Source organism: Canis aureus, chromosome 11 (assembly GCF_053574225.1).
Source record: "Canis aureus isolate CA01 chromosome 11, VMU_Caureus_v.1.0, whole genome shotgun sequence".
Lineage (NCBI taxonomy): Eukaryota > Metazoa > Chordata > Mammalia > Carnivora > Canidae > Canis > Canis aureus.
Genome location: NC_135621.1, coordinates 66,534,464 through 66,554,818, shown reverse-complemented (window position 1 = coordinate 66,554,818; position 20,355 = coordinate 66,534,464). Strand labels below are relative to the sequence as shown.

The window sequence follows — 20,355 nt, the reverse complement described above, 5'->3', positions numbered from 1 at the left end:
TACTTTCTAGATGTATAATATACATACAGAAAAAAATTAGAAGAAAAACACAATTTATTTTTGTAATTTTTCTAAAGAAGCTTGGTTTCAAGTAAGATTTGAAGTGCTTCAGAGTACTTTGATACTCTAATTTTTAATGATTTGTTTTATATTAAAAATATAATGCTTGCTTTGCATTAAATATTATACAGTAATATTTCCTCTTGTGATTTTGTGATTCTTGAATCTCTCTGGATTATCTAGAGGTACAATATTATAAAACACTCAAAAATCTGTTCCAAACCACTTATTTTTTCTAGAAATAGTTGATGTTGCTATAATGGTATTTTTTAACATATAGTTCAAATTTAAATTGCTTTACTTACGTCCTTCATTTTAGGTTTTTATTTCACTTTTTAATCTGAAAGCCAGTCGAGGATTATACATTACATTTAATTATTCTCAGTAGTCAAATCACTTAATTTTAAGCCACTCAGTATAAGGAAAAGAACACATGCCACACAGCATTTTTCAGAAGAGAGGATGTCATAGACTAATACATTTTGGTTAGAATTACCAACATGACATAGCTGTGTTTTAATAAGACGGTCATTAGGAATTACTGAATGTAACAGGCTGTTTGTGAAATTTAACATTCTTTGGATTATCAGATGGCAGTATTGTGTTACATGTGTTAGTTAACATCCCTATCATCCCCCCCCCCCCCTTTTTTTTTTCCCTATCATCTCTTAAGTATCCTATTAAATGGTCTGGGGGACTTTGGTACTTATCTGTGACATGACTTTTCCTTATCAATATTGGAGTGATGTTAAGTCATGTATATCTGAGTGGGAAAGTTTTTTTAAAATGTGATTCATTTAATTTAGACTTCTGCCAAAATGTGGACCCCACCTATTGAGAGTGATAGAGAACAAAACTGTATCTGTGGATTGCTCAAACACTAGGCCATGTGTTCACTTTTTCTTGTATTCCCACCATGACTGTATCACATACTCTTCTGTTATTGCATGTCTGTGATGTATAGAACTCTTACACTGCAAATTATAGAATTGGCTAACATTTTGCCAGTAATTTTTAAATTTAAATATAATTGACATGCAGTATTATATTAGTTCCAGGTGTACATTATAATGATTCAACAATCCTATACATTACTCAGTGTTCACCATGATAAGTGTACCCTTAATCCCCCTCACCTTTTTCACCCACCCCCTACCCACCTTCCCTCTGGCAACCACCAGTTCTCTATATTTGAGAGTCTGGTTTTTTGTCTCTTTTGTTCTTTGTTTTGTTTTTTATATTCCATATATGAGTGAAATCATATGATATTTGCCTTTCTCTGACTTCACTTAGCATTTTGCCCTCTAGATTCATCCATGTTGTTGCAAATGGCAAGATTCAATCTTTTATGGTTGACTAATATCTGTGTGTGTGCACGCACGTGTGCACTACATCTGCTTTATCCCATTCATTTATGGATGGTACTTCTATTGCTTCGTATCTTTTGCCAGTAATTTTTTAAATAGCTATTTCACTTTTAGGTTTTGTATCAGTTAAATTAAGCCAAATTTTTATTGATATATGTAGAGTATGGGAACAGTGATTTGTGATAGTTGTCATTTCTCATTTTTACCTTTAGACCCCATAAGCTAATACTTCTGTAAAACATCTCTGAAGATGATATATAATCTATAAATATGGTACTTTTTTCTTTGAAAAAAGTTTGTGATTCTGTAAGGGTATGATTTCAATGAAAAGTAGTGTTAATTGCAAGCTGTTCATTTTTAATTGAGAATTTTTAAATAATTACAAATTGGAAAGAACCCAGATGTCTAACAGTAGAGGAATGGTAAATTGTGCTTGATATATTCATTACTATGGACTATCATGCAGCTAGGATTTTCAATGTTGTAAAAAAAAAAATGTGTATATTATAACATTAAGTAAAAAGGCAAAATATAGACCTATTTACATAGTATGAGCTCAGCTATTTTAAAAAGATTTATCTTTTTATCTTTGTGTAACAAAGAGTTTGTCTTTTTGGTAGTTATCTTTTGACAGTATAATTTAAATTTATTATTCTTTTTTTGTTTATTTTTCCTAAGTTTTCCACAAAGGGATGTATAACTTCTGTGATCAGGAAAGGTGGTTTTGGGGGCACCTGAGTGGCACAGTTGTTTGAGTGTCTGACTTTTGGTTTTGGCTCAGGTCATGATCTTGGGGTTGTGGGATTGAGCCCTGCATCAGGCTCCACGCTCAGTGTGGAGTCTGCTTGGGATTTTCTCTCTCTCTCTCTCTCTCTCCCCTCCTTCCCCCATACACTCTCTCCACCCTTCCCCCATACACTCTCTCCCTCTCTTCTCAAATAAATAAATCTTTAAAAAAGAGAAAGAAAAGATTGTTTATAAGTGTTTACTATATTACAAGAACAAACTATTTGAAGTTGTTATTTAATCTACCAGTATACAATGGTTCCAATATCTCCATGTTCTAACACCTGTTGTTTTTTTTTTTTTTTTATAATATCACCCTAATGGGTGTGAGGTGGTCTCTCATTTTAGTTTTGATTTGCATCTTCTTTACTGTTAAAGATTGCATTTATTTATTTGTGAGATACACCAAGAGAGAGGTAGAGACATAGAGGGAGAAGCAGGCTTTCTGTAGGAAACCTGATGCAGGACTATATCCCAGGACCCCAGGGTCATGCACCAAGCCAAAGGCAGAGCTCAGCCAGTGAGCCACCCAGGAATCCCTAATTTGCGTTTTTCTAAAGATTAGTGATGTTAAACATCTTTTCATGTGCTAATCTTCCATTTGCATGTCTTCTTTGGAGAAATATTTTTTTTGCCCATTTTTTAATCAGATTTTTTTGTTAAGTTGTAAGAGTTCTTTATATATTCTGGCTATTTAACTCTATACCAGATATATGATAGGCAAGTTATGTTTTGTTTAGTGTAAGCTATTTCAACTATTTAATATGTATACAATATATTTTAGGGAAATTTCAACTTACAAAATCACTTAAAATACAGAATTCTATTACTAAGCTTTCTCTTGTTTTTCACAGTCACCTTTACTGTGTGATAAAAAATTGGTAGAAATTCTAATATGCATGACATTGGTGCTCATTTATAAGATATTCAAAAGTAAATATGCAGAATGCACTTTTGGGAACTTTAGATATGTGTTATTTTAAATCCTTTAAAAATGTATCCTGTTTTCTTATAGGCAACGTTAAATATCATTCACAGTGTTGTTCTCTCAGTTCTCGACAAAAACCGAAGGACCAGAGAATTGGAAGAGATTTCACAACAGAAGAATGTTACAAAAGACAATTCACTGGACACAGAGGTGGCTTATTTAATCCATGAAGGCATGTTTATAAGTGATGCATTCAATGAGAGTGAATTAACACCTATAGCAATTGATACTACCTCTCAAAGAAATGCATCTCCAAATAGTGAGCCCTGCAGCAGTGATTCGGTATCCGAACCAGAATGTACTACTGATTCTTCATCCAGCAAAGAGCAGACATCATCATCTGCTACTCCAGGAGGTGTGGATATTATGTGAGTATAGTGACTGCTGCGAACTTTACATGACTTTGAGTCATCTTATTAATGGTTTCAACAAGACAGGTTATTGCAAGAACCATATGAACTTCAGTATTGGAATTTAATTTAACAAAAATAAATTAACTTTATGAAACAGATATCTTTTTGAAAATGTATGGAATGTAAAGTAATTGAGAACTGCAGAATTTTAAGGCTGGAAAGGAACCATTTAATTAAATGCCTTATTTCAGAGAGTTTAGTCCACTTATTTAAAGTTACTAGTGGTAGAACTTGTCTTGGAAATCAGATAAGCATTACCTTGTTTATTTTTCTTTCTTCTACTATGAAACCTTTGTATTTTGTGTATAGTGAAGATCTGTTCGATTGACCATTTTTTTGTCAAAGATGTGAATTTGCAAGTGGATTACACCATCTTTTCAAACATGACTTTTTAAAACTTATTTCGAAATAATTTCAAATTTACAGACAAGTTGCTGGAGTTGTACAAAAGAAGTCATATATCCTTTACCTTGATTTCTCATTTCTTAACAGTTTACTGCATTGCCTTCTCTCTCCCTTCCTCTTTCTTGCTCCCTTCTCTTCTTGTCTCTGTTAATACTTTCTTCTGAATCATTTGGCAAAAGATTGGAGACATGATGTACCATTATCTCCATATTCTTCAGTGTATATTTCCTAAAATACAAGAATACTTTCTTAAATAACTACCATATGCCAATTAGAATAAAAAAAACATTGATACATTATTACCATCTAACCAAATTTAAAATTCACCTGTTGTCCCAATAATCTTTTGTATAGAGCAAAGCAAAGCTAATAAAATCTTTCAGTTCCAAGAACACAGTTTGGATTTAGTTATTAAGAATAACAAGAATTTGGTATGTACTTTTTTTCATTTTTATAGAAGTCAGGTTATGTCCCAGGAGCTTATAAAGGTTACAGTTATAGCATAAAGTCAGCTATCATACTCCTATCCCCACCAAAAAGAAAACCCTGAACTACATATTAATACAAATATTTTTCTCTGTTCAGGCTAATATTTCACATTTATTGGTTACGGTGCAGTCTGAAACTATTACAAAAGGTATAAAAACCTCTGTAGCATAGAATTAGTTTCTTTGATACAACAGTTCAGAGGTAAGAGGTCCACAATCACGAAAGCAGCTCTGCCATCCTCGTTTTGTAGCTTCCATCTGTTTCTAAAGAGGCAGCTTCAGCTTTTATAATCAAATCTGAATTCCTAACAATAGGATGGAGAGGAGAAAGAGCTGGTACCTGCCTTTTTTGTTTTAACTTTTTAATTGGAGCATAATGCACATATAGGCCAATACATCGGTTATCCGTTTTCACCTCAAATATCACAAAGTGAATACACTGGAGTAATCATCATCAAAGTTAAGAGATGGAACATCACCAGCTCTCTAGAAACCCCTCTTGTGATTATGTTTTTACTCTTTACCAAAGGAATCCATGAAAAGTGGTTCTTTTTTCTTGCCTTTAAACTTTATATAAATGGAACCATAAATGAAATCATATTCTTTTATCTCAAATCTCTTTCACTCAGCATTATTATGTTTGTGATGTTCTTCTAAGTTTTTGCATATAACAGTAATTTAATTTGTGTGCAGAATATTTCACTTTCTGACTATACCACAATGTATTTATCCTACCATAAATTAAATTTGAGTTATTTCCATTTTGATTGTTGTGAACATTCTTCTAAGTGTCTTTGGTGCACATGTTATAAGCATTTCTGTTGAATATTCTATGAATAAGGTATGTGAATGGTCAATTTGCAATCCCATCAGCAATGTGAAAGAGCTCCTGTCACTACACATCTTCATTTAGTCTTGATAACTGTCAGTCTTTCACATGTTTGCCATTCTGGCGGATATGTTGCAGGTATATTAGTCTTAATTTTTATTTTCCTGATGATTGGTAAGAGATCGTTTTTCATATATTCATTGGCTGTTTGGATGTCCTCTTCTGTGAAGAACCAATTCAAGTTCTTTGCCCACTTCCCTATTGGTTTCTCTTTTACCTATTGATTTATGGGAGTTTTTTATGTAGTCTCAACACAATCCTTTTGTTGGTTGTCCAGATTATAAGAATCTTCTAGTCTTATTTGGGGTCTTTGATGAACAAAAGTTCCTAGTTTTAATGTAATCCTGTGATTCACTCTTTTCCTTTGTGGTTTTTGCTTTTTTTTTTTCTTTGTCTTATTTTTTTTTTTTTTAAAGATTTTATTTATTTATTCACAAGAAACACAGAGAGAGAAAGAGGCAAAGACACAGGCAGAGGGAGAAGCAGGCTCCATGCAGGGAGCCTGACTTGACGTGGACTCCATCCCGGGTCTCCAGGATCACGCCCTGGGCTGAAGGCAGCGCTAAATCGCTGAGCCACCTGGGCTGCCCTTCTTTGTCTTATTTAATAAATCTTTCCAAATTATCCTAAGGCCCTGATCATATTCTCTTATGTTATCTTCTAGAAGCTTTGTTGCCACCCTCATCACATTTAGATGTGCAATCCATCTGGAATTTATTTTTGTGTATAGTAATATGAGTCTTTTTTCTGTTTTCCCATATGTTTATCTTTCTGAACTCATATTTATTACTTCCACATAAAGAGTCCAGTGCTATTTTGATACCAGCTCCCACAGAACTGTTCCTTAAGGACAGCCACCTATTGTGTCCCCTCATGTACCTAGCACTTAAACACAATAAATGTTCAGGAAATATTAGTTCAGTTGAACTGAGTATTAGCAATCATTCATAATTCTAGGTAAAAAAAAAAAAAAAAAGAGTGCCTGTCATGAACTAACATCTCTCCTTCCTCCTTCCAGTGTGTCATCCTGGGCACCCATGCATAGATGGAGAAAATTATTTTTATATATTATTAGGGTAAAATATTTGTATTATCTGAGCTTGTTTAAGTGATGTTTCACCACACACACAAAAAGCATTTGATATATCACAGAATTTTTTATCAGATGTGAATTTACAACTTTTTGGTTTTTATTGGTATGCTACCCATCGAGAACAATATACTCACAATTTTCCACGACTTAATCTCTTTTGTCATTTTCAGGGTCAATGAAGACATGAAATTAACTGATTTAGAGCTAGAAAAACTGGCAAATAATATCCAGGAATTATTGTATAGTGCCTCAGATATATGCCATGATCGAGCTGTTAAATTTCTCATGTCAAGAGCAAAGGTTAGTTCTTTGATGAAATTTTAGATATTTTATGCAAAGTGTAATTATTTTGAAGATCTAGCATCATATCCTTGCTTGTGTCCCTATGTTGCCTATAATGCATATTATATTTTTAATATTTAATAAGGTTAATGATACTGGTGTGGCCAATTAGGAAGATGTTGAAATGTAAAATAATCCAAATAAAAGAAATAAGAAAATTTATTATTCTTTAAAAAAAAGATTGAAAGACTAATTTTTAAATTTAATGCCTTAATTAATTTGAAGTTAATATGCTATTTTATATATGTACATATTACATATATGTGTGTATAGCCACTATATTAATGAAAATGGTTGAAATCCAATATTGTGAACATTTTATAGTATGACTTGAATTTATTTGAGCTACTATATTATAAAGAGATCAGTGTAAAATTTAGGCATTTTAAGCTTTTTATGTTCAATTTCTGGAACTGAAGTATTGAGAAACTTCATTAAAAATGATTTTAAGGTAATGTTTATGCATTAATATATATTATTAAGATAATATAATTAACATATGTTAAACTAAATTGGTTTTATAGCTTATTCTTATTTGGTGTTATACCTAACTCTCTGTCATGATTTTTGTGTTATCTTTAAAATTTAGGATGGTTTTCTTGAGAAGCTAAATTCCACGGAATTCATAACACTTTCTAGATTAATGGAAACATTCATTTTAGATACTGAGCAGATCTGTGGAAGAAAAAGTATGTCATTACTTGGAGCACTTCAGAGCCAAGCTAATAAATTTGTAAACAGATTTCATGAAGAGAGAAAAACTAAGCTCAGGTATCATTACCATGTTCATTCTGTTCAGTTTTTTCCCTTTTCTTTACAAAACATGATTTATATTTAATTGATTGGCTAACCAGATCCCTGAAAAACTTTTTTCTTTTTTTTTTTTTTTTTCTTTTTTATTAAAGGCAGATTGTGGAATTAAAATCATATTTCTTGGCTTTTCAAAGTGGAATTAGAATGTTTATTTAAAAAAAAAAAAGAATGTTTATTTTCATTAAAGTACTAATCAGAAAAATCCTCAATAGATTGACTTTTCCTTTCCTACTCAATGGGAACTTAATTATGTTTCACGATTCTTTTTGGTTAGACTAAGAAATATAAAAAGAAATATTTTCTGAAAGTACTCATATTGAATGATTATGAAATTATGAATTATTTTAATTTATTAAGGTATACATTTATTTTAGAAATCTTAGTACTATTAGCAGCTAATGGCCATTACTGTATAAAATGTAAATATGAGGTCTACCTGAATTTAACTAAGATACATGTAGTGTCTTTATTATTACTAAAAGATATGACAATAAAAAGTCATATGTACTCAGCTTTATCTTTTCTTTTCAATCAAAGAAGATGGTATTGAAATATTGTTAAAGTTTATCTTCTTTTTTTTCCTCTTTTGAATAGCCTCCTCTTAGACAATGAGCGCTGGAAGCAAGCTGATGTTCCTGCAGAATTTCAGGACCTTGTTGATTCTATATCAGGTGGAAAGATTGCTTTACCTGAAAAAAAGTCAGGGGGTATGTGTATTCTTTCACACACTCTTTTCTGATTTTATACTGTTTATTCATTTTATAGGAATGCTTAACATTTCTTGAATTGACAGTGCTTCTTGAAAAGCCTAGAACTAATAATGCCAGCTTAGTAAGTAATTGACTGGAATAGTTATCTGTGGTAATTTGTAATAATAATTTCAGATATGTATTGAATGTTAACCATATGCCAGACACTGGGCCAATTGCTTTTACATGCATTATTCCAGTTTATGAGCACAACAACTTATGATGAAGATGTTATTGTTAACCTTGTTTAACAGGAGATTTAAGGCTTCCAGGGATTAAGGAAATTTGTACAAATGATGAGCTGAGATTTGAAACCAGCTTTATATAATTTAATGGCTATGCTCACTGTACCATGTTTAAAGACATGAACACTAGTAAGCTTCTACTATGTGTCAAATATTAAGACAGAGTTAACAGTTATAATCCTCCTTTATTTTATTTTTTTTTAAATATTATCTATTTATTTGTTTATTCAGAGAGAGAGAGAGAGAGGCAGAGACACAGGCAGAGGAAGAAGCAGGCTCCATGCAGGGAACCTGACGTGGGACTCGATCCCAGGCCTCCAGGATCACACCCCAGGCGGCACTAAACCACTACACCACCGGGGCTGCCCTATAATACTCCTTTAAAAGGGCTAAACCTAATGGAAAAAAAAATGTGGATTAGCAACCTTAAGTAATGCAGTAGTGATATAATAGAGAAAGCCAAAATGTAAAGAACTGTAGAAAAAGAAAACTATGAAGGAGACTCAGAAGGAAGGGCCAGAGAGATAGGAGGAAATCCAGAAGAATAAAAAAATAAAAAATTAGTTTCAAGAAAAGAATTGTTATTGGTATCAAATGACTGTTGGGTTTCATATGAAAGAAATATAATGACTGAAAGATACTTTTGTATGCCAATTAAAGTGGAGTTGTCAGGTAATAATAATGTAAGCTTATGTACAATTTACCCTGTAGTACCAGATTTGAAATTATAAGATTGTCCAATAGTTTTTTGAAAGTTTTGTTTTCAGGACGCGTGGGTGGCTCGGTGGTTGAGCGTCTGCCTTTGGCCCAGGGCATGATCTTGGAATCCTGGGATCAAGTCCCACATTGGGCTCCCTGCGTGGAGCCTGCTTCTCCTTCTGCCTATGTCTCTGCCCCGCCCCCCCAGCCCCCTCTCTCTCTGTGTCTCTCATGAATAAATAAATAAAATCTTAAAAAATAAGTTTTGTATTCTAAAAAATAAAAACTACAAATTAAATTTTTTGATTTTAAGTAGACCCCATGCCCATCATGGGACTTGAATTCATGATCAAGAGGTGCATGAGGCAACCAATTATCAGATATTTTCAATGGAGTATGTAGATGCATTTAATAAAAGTTTAATATTTTTACATAGAAATATTTTTGAATTGTGTATATCAACATTTGCACAAAATGCGCCTGTACTACAAGAGAAAGACTGAGTGAAAGACAAATAGTGACCACTAGTTTGACATGTAGGAGATCATTTGCAATTTTAATAATTCAGTAGAGTGACAGAGTCAGTTGGTAGTTGAGTACTGAGTAACTTGGAAGGTGAGGACTGGCAAACAAATCTAGCCTCCTTTTTTGACAAGTTTGGTTGTGAAGGGAAAGTGAGTGGTGAAGTAGCATTAGAGACCTAAGAGAATAATTAGGTAATTACTTTAATCCACTCAGGGAATTGAGAGAAACTGAATTATATTTTTATGTTTAACAGAAAGAGGAAGAAGAATAAACAGAAGAGTGGCATGTACTGAGTGTGAGGCAGGGCTCCTGGAATTAAATCTAGGGTTGAGGTGAAAGGCTGTCTCTTCTAACCCTGTGACAAGAGAGGTGGGATTAAGAACAGGTGTAAAGTAGAGTAATTCATACAGGACAGAGGGAAGAATTGAATGAATTAAGTAGATTTCTATTGCCTCATGATTATTGTTTAGTAGGTGACAGTGTTGGATTGTGGTCACAGTCTTTTAACTGATCACAGGATAGCAAAGCAAAAGTATTCAAGTGGCAAAGATTGAAGGAAAAAATAAAACACTGATTATTTTATATCACAAGTATAAAATTATAAGATTTATCTCTCATTTACTCTTTCAGGCTGTATTTGATGACTTCTCACTTTGTGAGGTGCTGTGCTAGATGACTAGGACATGTTTTCTCTCCCTGAATAGCTCAAAGTGTTACAATTCACTCTCATGCAAACATAATAATTTTTTAATTAAAATGAGAGAGTGATTAAGTTAACTGTGGGGTTGTGTGTGTGTGTGTGTGTTTCAAAGTGAACTGTTTATTTTTACTTTCTCTTTGGAGGATACTGACAATAAGAGGTTTCTTTTATATACCTTACTTCTGTCCCAGTTTCCCCACCCCCCCCCCCCCCCCCCGCCCTGAGCAAGAAGAAAGTACATGCTATTAGAAGTCCATTAACATTTTACTAGTTTTTACCAGTTAAGGATCCTTGGTTATTATTCATTCATCCACCATCCATTAATGAGTTACTAGCTGCTTGGTTAGGCATGGGGAAATGCAATTTAATGGATAGCAATTAATATTTAATTGAATGCTTACTTGATGCTACACAGTTTGTTCTAAATACTTTACATTGTTATCTCATTTATAGATCCACAAATTTGATACTGTTATATTCCCATTTGACAAATATGGAAACTGAGGCACAAAGAGATTAGGCAATTTGCCTAAGGTTACAGAGCTAGGAAGTGGTAGAGCTGGGCTCCAAATTCAGGCAGACTGACTTTAAGACCCTTTCTCTACATTATTGTGCTCTGCCGATTCTCTGCAATGTGGAGAATTGATTAAGACACTATCCCTGTCCTCAAAAATTTAATCCGACATACAGAATGAATTGTAATTAGAAATTGTATCACTGAATTTCTTTCCTTTAAAGAAATGAGGAAGGTAGATATTTAATGCCAAGTCAAAGGGACTTGAAGCTGAGGGAAGCATGATGACTCGCTCATGATAATCTAATTGATTTGGCTGATTCAGGACAGTAATCCAGTCTCCTGTTCTTTTTACCTCAACATGCTGAATTTTGTTTTATAATAAAAAAAACCACATGCTGAAAATACAGTAATTTCTGTAGTAAAATTGAAAATTGAATATATATTATATATAAATATAAATTAAAGATATACTCTTTCCATTGAATATAGGAATTAGCTTGTATTCTAAGAATTATAATAAAGATAATCAGTTGAAATTCTAGTTCTGCCTTTTCAAACTAATATTTTTTTCCTTACCACTTACTGATCACCTACCATGTGCCAGACCTAGGATAGGCGGTTTGTAGTCCTGAATTCTGTTGTTAACAATAGAATGATAAATACTGTTATCCATGTTTAATGGACACAGATGTTGAGACTCAAAGAAGTTAGCTAATTGACACAGGTCATGCATCCAGTAACCAGCAGTACTGGAACTCAAATCCAAATTTCTCTGATTCCAAACTTAATATATTTTATTCTGTGCCAAATTGCTTCTCAAGAAGTCAACATTTGTTTTCAGAAATAAGATACTTTTAGGCCCTACTAGGCCCTAAATTGGGCCCTAAAATCTTTTGTAGTTTTTTCCTAGTTTAAATTTTTTTCTCTAATAATTTCTTTCATCTTGTTCCTATGTCTCTCATGGTTATTTGCTTAACTCTCTAGCTACAGAAGAAAGGAAACCAGCTGAAGTTCTCATTGTTGAGGGACAACAGTATGCTGTCGTTGGGTGAGTGACACATTTTTCTTTATTATTAAGTCAGTTATTTTAAAACATAAGTCTTCTAATTCCCCTTGATGTGAATTGGAAATTTTAGATTAATGATTTCAAATCTTATAAACAATTATGACTTCTCTCCTTAACTATCCTTTATCTTGTTACTCTTGCTTGATGGAAGTGGTACCCCTCTGGCTCTTCAGACAAAAAGACCACTCCCCCCAAAATTTGGCTCCCTAGCTAAGGGGAGAATATTTTATCTTCTGAGAGAATATTACAAAAGATAAACAGTGGACCCCTGCCCAGTAGAGCAGACACTAGAAATATGCATGGAGAGTAATACATGGTCTGACAATTTAGCTGTGATAAGGGCTAGGCACTTTCTTGAATCATTACTTTCTGATATCCTTCAGACTTTTTTTTCTTCAGACTTTTTTTTTCTTCAGACTTTTATAAAACTATTTTACGTGGATCACTCATTTCTGAGCATCTCATTGAACTTGGAGGTCCCATAATGGCTCTATTCACCTTAACCTCAATCTTATTTAACCTCCCAGTAGTGTCCCTTTTCAGTTTATGACATGTTCAGGTAACTTCCTCATGTTAAGAAAACCTTTTGTGACTTACCAGTAACTGTTTAGGAGATACCATTGTTCTTTGAAGCCACAGTTTCTCTTTCGTCTAACCAAGAAAATCAAGACTAGTTTCCCATTGTTAATTCAGCAGTTCATGATTGAGCACCTACTATATAACCAGCAACACTGGGTAGGCTTTTTGTCAGTGTTTCTGAAATGCCAAGGAATGGGATACTTGCTCTCTCATATATTTTTTTGAGGGAGGTGGGCAAAAGGAGAGGGAGATAGAGAATCCCAAGCAGGCTCCACGCCCCAGGATACCCCAGGATGTCTTATTGAAGAGACTTACTTATTAGGAATGCCACACAGAGAGTTATGTGCCAATGCATAAAACTTAAGGTACTCATTCTACCTGTAATTGCATGACCCTGAAAATGAGTGCCCTTAATTTTGCACCCTAGGAATCTGTCTTGCCTCACCTTAGTCCCTACTCTGCTGCATTTATAGGTAAAACACATAATTTCATAGTTATCAAGATCAGTATTGACTTTTATGTGTTGAATCATTTTAACTTTCTTGTTTTGAGTGCTTATTGGGTCATCTTTCTTTTCTTACAGAACTGTATTGCTCTTGATAAGAATTATCCTTGAATATTGCCAGTGTGTGGACAATATCCCATCTGTTACTACTGACATGCTTACACGTCTGTCAGATTTATTGAAGGTGTGTATGATTTCACTCTGTGATGGAAAAATAGTTGGAAGAAGTAACTCATTAGAGTATAACTAACCTTCAAACTAAGACGTTTCAGGGTTAAGTTATTTTTAAGACATTAATTTTGTGACATTTGATTGTGGTTGCATCACAACATGTTACTGGAAGAAGGCCGTCTGCTTCCTTCTCACTTCACTTTTAGTGATTCCTCATTATACCCATAGAGTTGTTAATGACATTGGAGACAGGAGATGATTTGTTCGTTAGGTGCTGAACATGACTGAGGCCACTTAGGTCAAAAAACCTGGACTGGTTTCAAATGTGCATGGAAGGAATTCACTGAACTTTACAAAATTCATCTCACTAAGGTTAGAGATTTTTCTTAAATCATTCTTTCAGAACCATTGATGTAAAATGAAAATGTGGTGATAATCTTATTCAGCCATTTCATTTTAACAGATATTTTTAACTGCTAGCATAAAGAAAAAGTTTTTTTTCAAATGTCTAATCAATTAATTCTGCCCCCAATTGAGTTGTCATATTTTAGTCCAGAAAGATTTTGTTACCCTTTTGAAAATAAGACTCTCCAATAAGAATGACTGAAACTGAACTAGTTTTTTTTAATTGAAGTATAATTAACATATAGTGTGCTGTTTTAGTGAAACTGAAGTAGTTTATGAATGCAGATTATAATTTCTGAACAATTGTTTTTTAGAATTCCACTTTTTTCCTACCAGACAATAAGTATCATTTAGGAACACCCCTCCCCCTTTTTTTGTCATTACATAAATAGATCCTAACTGCTTCTACTAGAAAATTCATTTGGTCCTTGAATGAGAGAAAAGAAGAATGTATTTTTAGAACTGTAAACACAACGCCAGCATATATAGAACAGTTTTTAATAAATTGTTGGGCTTTTTTTTTTCTCCTTCCTTTGTTAGTACTTCAATTCAAGAAGTTGCCAGTTAGTTCTTGGAGCTGGTGCACTGCAAGTTGTTGGACTAAAAACAATAACGACAAAAAATTTGGGTATGGATTCTTGCTTTTAATTCACATGCTGAGATTTTACAATGAGATCACCATACTCATTGTGTTTTTATTATACCTGATGTTTTATGACTCTAATTAAAGGCTCTAAAAGTAGTAAATGCTACTTCACTCTTTTGTGTGTTACTGAAAAATTAACTTCTAGGGAAATGTTATGAGGAATTTCCACTATTTGGAAGTTGCATCACTATAGAAAATGTTAAGATATAATACATATGTGGTGCTTTGAGGTGAAAGGTATCTGGATGTCAGAAGAGAATCAGTTGTCCCGTTAGCTTCCTCATGTCTGTAATACTAACAACTTGAGTTCATTGGGGAAAGCAGCATATTTACTACATCGTTCAGTTCCATATCATTTTTTAAAAAGATTTTTATTTATTTGAGTGATAGAGAGCATGTGAGTGGGGAGGGGCATAGGGGGAAAGAGAAAGTATCTGAAGCAGACTCCACACTGAGCATGGAGCCCAATATGGGGCTCTATCCCATGACCATAGGATTATGACGGGAGCTGAAACCAAGAGTCAGATTGCCCAACTGACTAAGCCATCCAGGCGCCCCACAAATCATTTTGTTAAAGTGAAATAATGTTGCTGCTTTCTGCCAGTGTGTTCTTCATTTATGAAATAAAGTATGTGAAAATAATTGACATTTTTAATTTAATTTGATATTTAATTAAACTCCACTAATATCTTGTTTTGTTTCTCCCTGATATATTCACTACTGGGATCTTCAGCTCTTTCTTCACGTTGTTTGCAGTTAATTGTGCACTACATTCCTGTGATCCGGGCTCATTTTGAAGCTCGGCTGCAGCCTAAGCAATATAGCATGCTTAGGCATTTTGATCATATCACTAAGGTACTTTTCCTTCTATTTTCTACTGGAATTTCATAATTGTTAAGTACTTTTTAGATGTGACACAGGGACTTTAAAATATAATGTTCTTTCTCGTTACAGGACTACCATGACCACATAGCTGAAATATCAGCTAAGCTTGTAGCGATAATGGATAGCTTATTTGACAAGCTATTATCTAAGGTAATGATTTATGGAAATTATTAGGCATTGATTAAAGGTACCATGCCTTTTCACAGTTGTCTAAACAATCAAATTATTTAGGGTTTAGAAAAACTCAATAGAATGTTCAGATTGCCTGAATAATGGATAATCATCTCCTAAGGGGTTGGAACGGGGAAGGAGGAGATTATTTTAAGAATGATAGAAACCGTATATAGAAGTTTTTATATTAGCTGCATTGACAAATATGTACCTTCTTCAAACTAGGTTTTAGTCTGAAAGTCTTTCAGAGACAGAATTGAGAGAACAAAGATGAGAATAGAGAAATAATTTGTCATAAGGTGTGTTCTTATTTTCCAGCCTGAAGTGCCAGAGTCTAAGGTGCTCTGTTATTTCCCTCATAGATCATCAATTTCAGTATCTGTTTCTTGTTTGTTTCCCATTCCAAATGGGTCATTAAAAGAAGCAGTGGTTTCCAGCAGGGCTTCCCCATCCTGGAAGGTATCTTTAGAAAAATGCCACTTAATCAGGCCTAGTCACTTTGCCTTACCCTTCACTCTTCACTCCTATCTTCCTACTTCAACTTCCTACTTCTCCTGTTACCTTGACCTATTACATTCTCCCAGTATTAGCAAGTCTCTCTTTGCCACTCCCTATCCTGGTGGTTTTCATGGGTTGCCTGGGAGTTTAGCTCTGTATTTAATTCATCCCAAGATAACAGACAGTATTTACAGTATTTGGTTTGGGTTAGCCTCTTAATTGTAGCTTTTTGTTTTCTTATCTGAAAATTTAATATAGGGAAAGAAGGATAACACAGTAATAGAGGCTGATTCTAAAAAGCTAATAAGTAATGGTACCATTGCTTGGATAGAATGAAACATTAACATCTTTTTTTTTTCTTTTTTTTGAAACATTAGCATCTAATTGTACTACTGGCTAAACTAATGTCCCAGCCATAATTTATTCATTCATTCATTCCTTTATTCATTCAGGAAGTTGAACTGTGTGAGGTACGTGGGACACATAGGGTGAAGAAATCTTCAGTGTTGTCCCTCAAATAGTAAAATATCTAATAGGAGAAGCATATCGATAATTATAACAGGAGGGTAGAGTATGTCAAGAGCCATAAGTACAGAATTGATTTTGTGCTATTAGAGCTTTTAATGCTTTTTGAGGAGCTGATTACCAGCTGAGGAGGGAGATCTGGGAAAGCCTCATGGATGAGGCATGCACGTAAGTTTTGCTTTTAAACAAACATAGGCATGATCAGGTCAAATAATGTTGAGCTAATGAGATGCTCTGAGGTAATAGCGGGTAGGAATCAAGAGGAAGGGTTTTGGAGTCCAATAGACCTAAGTTCACATTCAGTGTTTGTCCCAGAATAGCCACTGAAGCACCTTGGGCAAATTAATCTCCTCAAGCCTCAGTTTCTGGCTTTAAATGGGGAAAATAATAGAGCCTTATAAGGTTATAGTGATGATTAATGAGATAATATTTATATGGAGTGCCTTTTTTTTTTATCATATGTCTGACTATAGCAAGTTTCCAGTAAATGTTGGCTGCTAATGCTTTTGCTGATGTTGTTAATAACAAAGGCAAGTTATTCCACTTAGCTAATGTATTAGGGTGAATGAACCAAGGAATGGGAGGTATGGTGGAAAGGCAAATAAAGAGTTTTGACTTCCAGTGGAAAGCTAAACAATTTAAGTCAGGCTTGTAGGGCTATAACTTGCATTCCAAAAAATTTACTCTTTCTAAGTATACAGTTGGCTAACTTTAACCTATATGTTGGTAGAACTACCACAATCAAGATACGCAACAGCTGCATCACTGTTAAACATTCTCTGGAGCACTTCTGTAGTCAGTTCTCTCCCCACATCACAAAACTTTGACAACTGATCTGATTTTCATCTATGTAGTTTGTTTTTTTTCCAGAATGTCCTTTAAATGGAATTAGAATGTAGCTTGTTGTCCCAGGCTCCTTTCATTTAGCATAGTGCTTTTGAAATTCATAATATGTGCTAGTGGTTTGTTCCTTTTTGTTACAGAGTAGTATCCACTGTATGGATGTATCACTGTTTAGTCATCCATTTATCAGTGGATAGTCCTTTGGATTCTCTCTGGTCTTTGGCTTTTATGAATAATGCTGCTATAAACATTCACGTGCACATCTTTATGTGGGCACATGTTCCATTTCTTTGTGTAATACCTTCGAATAGATTGATGGTTGTATAGAAATGTAAAACTTTATGACACTTCATTAAAACTGCCAATTTTTTTTTCCAAAGGGACTATACCATTTTTCCCCCTCCTTGTGATATATGAGTTTAGATGCTTTTCACCTTCACCAGTGCTTTCTATTGTATGTCTGTTTGTTTTTTAATGTATCTGTATGGAATAGTATCTCATTGTGGTTTTAGTTTACATAATAACTTAGATGTTGAGTACCTTTTCATGTATTCGTTTCCACCCATGTCTTTGGTAGAGTGTTTAAACTTTTAGTTAACTTTTAAAGATTGGGTTATTGAGTTTTAAGAGTTGTCTATATATTCTAGATATAAGTCCTTTATCAGATATGTATTTCCTAAGTGTTTTCTCCCAGTCTGTCACTTATCTTTTCATTTTCTTAACAGTGTCTTAAGAACAGTTTTTAAATTTTGATGAATTCATTTACCAGTTTTTTCTTTTATTGTTCATGGTTCTTATGTCCTATACTAAGGAATTTTTGTATAATCCAAGTCACAAAGATAGTTTTCAGTGTTTTCTTCTGAAAGGTTTATTGTTTCAGGTTTTATGTATATATCTGTGATCCATTTCTAGTTGATTTTTATATATTCTTTTTTCTGGATAGTTCTGACACCTTTTGTTGAAAAGACTGTCCTTTCTCCATTGGCATCTTTGTTGAAAATCTCAATTGGCTCTTTTTGTGTGGGTCTATTTTCAGATTTTCTATTCCGTTCCATTGATCTGTAAGTCTGTCTTACAGCAATACCTTAATGTTGTAACTATCATAGCATTATTATAAGTCTTGGAATCAGACTTGGAAGTAAAGCCTTCTCAGTGTTCCCACCCCTCCTCCAGTGGTAGCCAACCTCTGCTTTGATTAGTTTTTGATCCTGGGCTTAGAAGTATTTTTTTGTTTTTATCCTCACAGCCCTGGGGATAAAAGAATTTGGTGCCCTTTCTCCATGACTTTAGGCTTTTCCTTTTATAAGAGGAGGGTGCAGGGAAGTGGGCAGCACTTGTTCCTTTTCTCTAGTGGCAGCCAGTTACCTCCTGCTTGCCTGTGTTACTACTGAGAGTGACTCTGTGGTCTCCAGTTCTGACCTCAGTGTTGCTTGTGAGTACCTGGAGACCTGTGGAGAAGAATTTGTGAGTGAGTGCAGATTGCGCTGTGGCTAGAATTCTCACTTACTGTAAACATATGCTAGTCCATATATGGCCATTGGGAATTTGTGAAAATGTTAGTTTTCTGTCTGAGGTAGTCACCTCTTCTTCCTATGCTCTGCCAAAGTGAGACAGTTTCTCTGTGCTATCTCTGTGGAAGTAGAACCCAAAAGTTTTTAAATTAACAAATCACATGATTAGAATTGCACTTTAGAAGGATTATCAGATAGCATGTACAGTGGATTTGAGGTGATATGGCGTGTCCTTTGTTTGGAATGCTTTCACTTAATTTTTTTTCATTTGAAGACTCAGCAGCTCAGGTGTGCTGCTCTGGAAGCCATCTATGCTGTTGCCTATATTTCCTTCACCCGGGTTCTTGTGGCATGCGGGATCCACTTTCTGGACTGCCAATCAGCTTTTAGGCTGTCAGCTCCCCAGAGATCTCTGTCTCTGATTCATCCTTGTACACTAGCCGGCATAGTATCTGATGCATTCATTCAATCATACACATTCACACACACATACACACACTCATACACCTACATACCTACATACACACACACACACACACACACACACATGTTCATATATACACACATCTAAGAAAATATGTATCCAGAGCTTACTGTGTACTAGTCAGTTTTATTAAATGTTTGTTGACCTTATATTTGGACTCATTAAAATGTGACTACATTTTTTTCAGGTGAGAATCTTGAAGACCTTACCTAGGGCAGTGTTTCTTAACGGAGATAGCTTTGTCCTCTGAGGACTTTCAGAAGTGTTGGAAACATTTTTGGTTGTCACAGTTTGGGGAGTGGGATGATACTGGTAGCTAGAGAAGAGAGGTCAAGAATGCTACTGAACATCCTATATATAATACACAGGATAGCCCAAACAACAAAAAACAAGGTAATCCAAAATGTCAGTAGTGTAGAGGTTGAGAAATTCTGACCTGCAGTAGGAATGTGCAAAATAATCTGAAAGTACATTTGATGGCACTTAGCCACTGAGGAATAAAAACTGACTGGGAGATTTCCAGTCTGTGTGAGCAGGAGGATTGTAATACCAGCAATAGTAATTGAAACATGAAAGAGGAGCGGGTTGGGGAAAGCTCATGGTAAACTCAGGGATGGTATGGAACATTTAGGAAATGTGTGACTTAATAAAATGGTTCAGGACTAGAGATATATTAGAAGTTGTTAGGTTGAGATTGATAAGAGAGAAAGAGGGGACAATAAGGAGGAGTAAAATTGAGGAAGCTTTGTGCTTAGGAGACATAAGACGAGGAAGGTCAGGAGGGGAGGAATCAGGAAAGCATTTCATTCCATGAGGACCAAGGACCATGTTTCAAGTGTGACGTGTGTGAATACTGCAGAGCAATGAGGAAGAAGAATGCCTAGGGAAATTACTAAATTTGGAAGTTAAGATGTCTTCAGTGATTTTTGCAGAAAGACATTTCAGAAGATTGTTGTTAATAGTGGAGGAAAGTGCTTTGGGTAGTGG

General features: G+C 34.5%; 1 protein-coding gene across 9 annotated transcripts in view; it reads left to right on the top strand.

Annotated features, from left to right (window-relative positions):
- The window catches only part of VPS54 (VPS54 subunit of GARP complex), a 78,250-nt gene that overhangs the window by 48,006 nt on the left and 9,889 nt on the right, over positions 1 to 20,355 (top strand). For 8 of the 9 annotated variants that reach the window (XM_077915617.1, XM_077915615.1, XM_077915618.1 and 5 more), the window contains 9 exons: positions 3,229 to 3,569; positions 6,660 to 6,789; positions 7,421 to 7,602; positions 8,239 to 8,351; positions 12,064 to 12,127; positions 13,308 to 13,413; positions 14,346 to 14,433; positions 15,185 to 15,306; positions 15,406 to 15,486. In XM_077915617.1, the coding sequence (XP_077771743.1) occupies positions 3,229 to 3,569; positions 6,660 to 6,789; positions 7,421 to 7,602; positions 8,239 to 8,351; positions 12,064 to 12,127; positions 13,308 to 13,413; positions 14,346 to 14,433; positions 15,185 to 15,306; positions 15,406 to 15,486 (1,227 nt within the window). Of the gene's footprint in view, positions 1 to 3,228; positions 3,570 to 6,659; positions 6,790 to 7,420; positions 7,603 to 8,238; positions 8,352 to 12,063; positions 12,128 to 13,307; positions 13,414 to 13,671; positions 13,773 to 14,345; positions 14,434 to 15,184; positions 15,307 to 15,405; positions 15,487 to 20,355 lie in introns of those variants that run through there. The other variant, XR_013389779.1, reaches the window with a different exon arrangement.